At 53.4% G+C, this 3,724-nt stretch overlaps 1 protein-coding gene across 1 annotated transcript; it reads left to right on the top strand.

The window, feature by feature from the left end:
- Window positions 1-1,219: 1,219 nt before the first annotated feature.
- LOC144669942 (histone H2A-like) lies at window positions 1,220-1,591 on the top strand. Its single transcript, XM_078532224.1, has one exon. The coding sequence runs from the start codon at window positions 1,220-1,222 to the stop codon at window positions 1,589-1,591; it is 372 nt and encodes a 123-aa protein (XP_078388350.1).
- The last annotated feature ends 2,133 nt before the right edge of the window (window positions 1,592-3,724 follow it).

Here is a 3,724-nt window from a genome sequence, read left to right as displayed (position 1 = left end):
GAACCAACCTCCTGGATATTCAATCACTGGGAAGCTCACGGCCCGCTGAGAATCTTTTGTTTCTCAAGACTCGTGCTTCAACTTTAAAGCATCAACTCCCTTCAAGAAACCAGGCGTGCCTCATGGGAGACCAGAGCTGCTAAACCAGAGATAACCATAACTTGTACGAGTGTAATACCTTCACCTGTAACCAAGCTTGGTGTGTGTGAGTGTGCATGTGAGAATGAGTTTGTCAGATGCGGTAGTGGGCATGAAGAAAGTAATTTTTACCCGCCAGTCGCAAGGGCAGGTTTTCGTACTGTATCATCCCATTCCCATGTGTCCCACCACGTTAATAATGTATGCACGTGAAACATTCCAGGTCACTGGCAGAGTGGCCTCTGATTCACCCTCAGGCCTTCAGTAATCCAGATGCCTTATTTAGAGGGTCATATTTAGAGGGCGTCCCCTCCACAGAGCTAGAAGCCTCTAAGGGATCGAAAGCTACTGCGTAGTCATGGCTACCAAAGGGAGGAAACATGCTGCCCCCAAATTTAGCAACACCTCCCTCGGATGCCAACTGGGCACAGTGGAGGCCCTGCCATGAAGTCCTCTACTCCCGCCCTGGGTGAAGATCAGCAAGCAAGGACACCAATCCAGCTAAGGAAGCGATGGCAGCAGTGGTCAGTGCCAACGTCCTGCCAAAAGAGGATGAATGATCTCATCTATTCTGCCAGGGTAAATCACTCTTCTCATCACTCTCAACTCACACACTCACAAACCCACTCACAGGGATCTCACTCACTGCCAGTTCAAGGGATATCACCATTCACTGTCTCGCACACACACACCTTCATCTGCCCTGCAGATCATGTCCTCATCCTGTCCATACACCACTCACCACCTACACAGGCCAGGCATCCTTCTCATCTGGCCTGGCAGGCATCCTGCTTACATTCTCTCCATCTGTTTTCATGCAGGATAAGCTGGCACACAAGAAGAGGGAGAGGTCACAGACTGGTGAAGAAATGCCCGACATCGAGGTCAGATCTGGACCGTTTGTGTGTTGACAGTGAGGTCGGTGGTGCTCAACCAAGTCCGAAAATGTCTGCTCCCGTCTGATCTCGGAAGTTAAGCAGACTCAAGGCCTGGTTAGTACTTGGATGGGAGACTGTCTGGGAATACCAGGTGAGGTAGGCTGTTGACGATTGGTGTAGATTTTCAGCAGGGGAACTACAAGATGTCTGCTTGTGGTAAAACTGGAGGGAAATGGTATGCCAAGGCCAAGACTCGCTCCTCCAGAGCCGGTCTCCAGTTCCCTGTTTGCTGTATTCACTGGCAGCTGTGCAAGGGTCACTATGCCGAGTGTGTCGGGGCTGGAGCTCCCGCCTACCTGGCTGCCATCCTCCAGTACCTGACCGCCGAGATCCTCGAGCTATCCAGTACAACAAGGAGACCCACATCATCCCCGGCCAATCTGCAGCTCACCATCTACAATGACGAGAAGCTCAACAAGCTGCTGAGAGGGGTCACCACAGCCCAGGGTGGGGTCCTGCCCCACATCCAGGCTGTGCTGCTGCCCAAGAAACCCAGGCACCCCAGCAAGGTTTAGGGCTGAAAGATGCAAGATCAGAAAAAGATCAACCATTTGAGGATCCGACAGTGCAACATCCATCAGGCAGCCATGCTGTGAGTCAATTCCCCTGTTCCGCAGTCCCCTGCCACACACTAATGATTCTCTCTTTGCTTTCGCAGGCACATCTGGGAAGTAGCCAAGGGGGATCCATGATCCAGTCTCTCGACTCAAACCCCAAAGGAAGAAGAATCTGATGATCCCCCTCATTGAAGTCCCATCACAGCGCTCACCCACACCCTCCACCAGCGCAGACATACACCCCAGTGGGACTGAGTTCGAGAGTAGTCTCGGGTCACAATCTGGCAGCGGCAGGGGCCTCCCAGGTTTCCGGCGCTCGGGGGACAGCCAGAGGCCGTAAATCTGCTGGGCCCGAGTCTGTCAAGAGCCTCTGGACTCGGTCATACCTCAGTTGCTGCAGCTACAAAGGGAAGCTCGGAAACATCAGGAAGGGATGTCCGCTGCCCTCCTCAGGTTGCAAGGCACGATGGGGAAGTCCATCTGCTTTCAGGCTGAGGTGATAGCGCCGGCATACCAACGCACCGAGGTCAACACTGGTAGGATGGAAGCCGCCATGGAGACCTTGGCCCAGGACGTCAGCTGCGCGGGTTGAACACCATCGCTGACGCCATCGTTGGCTTCCAACAGTGTCAACACGAGAGGAGCGAGGGACAGCTTTCCCTTCTCCTCAAGGAGTTATCCAGGGGCTCTTAAGGCACCTAGAGGGAGGAGGCCCAATAGCTCAAAACCCTGGGGCCCTCCACCCAGGTGACTCCGGGATTGTCCAGCCGATCCAAATTCCCTCTTCTTGTGATCTCAGACACTCCAGCTCAACAGGCTGGGGAGGGTGCAGCAGGCCCACAAAAGAAACTGAAAGCAGGCCGGGGTCCTCCAGGTCTCGGCCCTCCAGAGGACGCCTTCATAGGTCATCACAGACAGGGCGTAGCAGTCAGCAGCTGCCTCCACCTCCATGTGGATGTCCAGGGAGCACCTAGATGTAGCGGCAGGGTTAGGAAGGTGAAGAAGATGTAGTTGCACAGCCTGGGCACAGGCCTTAATCACTTGTACATAATGATCACTATTGGAAAAAAACTTCCAAGAATGTCTCCCTGCCTATGGTTCCTTGTTCTGATAAGCAGTGTTCGTCTCACTCAGATGTGAAACCTTGGTTCTTGCACAAGATAAAGGCAGGTGTCTCAGTCCAGGGCCTCTTCTCTGTGCAGTGTGTAACCTTGAGACCAAAGTAATGTTCCGGCCTCACACTCCTTGGACACATTACTGATGCCTGCACCTCGACAGTGCTGGTCATTGCTGCCAGAATGTCATGGGCAGGCATCAGAGAGTTCCATCATTCTCTCTGTGTGCTCTCAGCACCTTTGAGCTGGGGTTGCACCCCCCATCTCTTCAGCATCTGGTATTGGTGTGTCCCTGAAGGAGTCAGGTGCTGAAGGCTGACAAAGGATCAGGTGCATTTAAAGTTTCATAGCTGTGTCTCCATGATATGACCCTGATCACAGAGCACAAGCGAGCTGCCCTCAGCTGGGCAGGAGTCAGGAGCACACAGCAAGCTACGATGATATGCAACACCCTCGGTGGACTGTATTGCAGTGCTCCACCAGACCTATCGAGGCACCAGAACCTCAAATGCCTATCATTTGATCCACCAAAGTACAGCATGACCCTTGTTGTACCATCTCTCTGCTGCAGTCTGAAGCTGCCACACAGGCGTCATCAGCCACGTCCTCTGTGGGCAGCCTTTGTCTCTGAGGAGACAACCCTGCAGCCTCTGCGGGCCCTGGAAGATGTCAGGGATCTGAGACCTGCTAAGGGTGTAGGAGCCGTGGACGCTCCCTGGGAATCCAGCGCAGACCTGTAGGATGCTTTTGTGGTGGTCACACACCAGCTGAACATCCAGCGAGCAGAGATCTAAGCGCCACATGAGTGCAGTCAATGGCACCCTGCACCTGTGCTTGCATTTCTAATGAGGAGTTTTACGACTCCTAAAGAAAAGGTAAACATACCAGGGTAGAAGAATTGGACTGTCGCCTAGCAACAGGGGGCCAGAGAAACAGGACCCTCCCACAGAAGGAAAAAGACAGCAGTTTTGATTTG

Source organism: Cetorhinus maximus, chromosome 30, assembly GCF_964194155.1.
Source record: "Cetorhinus maximus chromosome 30, sCetMax3.hap1.1, whole genome shotgun sequence".
NCBI lineage: Eukaryota > Metazoa > Chordata > Chondrichthyes > Lamniformes > Cetorhinidae > Cetorhinus > Cetorhinus maximus.
This window is presented reverse-complemented; position numbering and strand designations above follow the sequence as displayed.

Coding starts and splice junctions, on each gene's coding strand:
- LOC144669942 (XM_078532224.1), top strand. CDS start 1,220: ATGTCTGCTTGTGGTAAAACTGGAGGGAAATGGTATGCCAAGGCCAAG.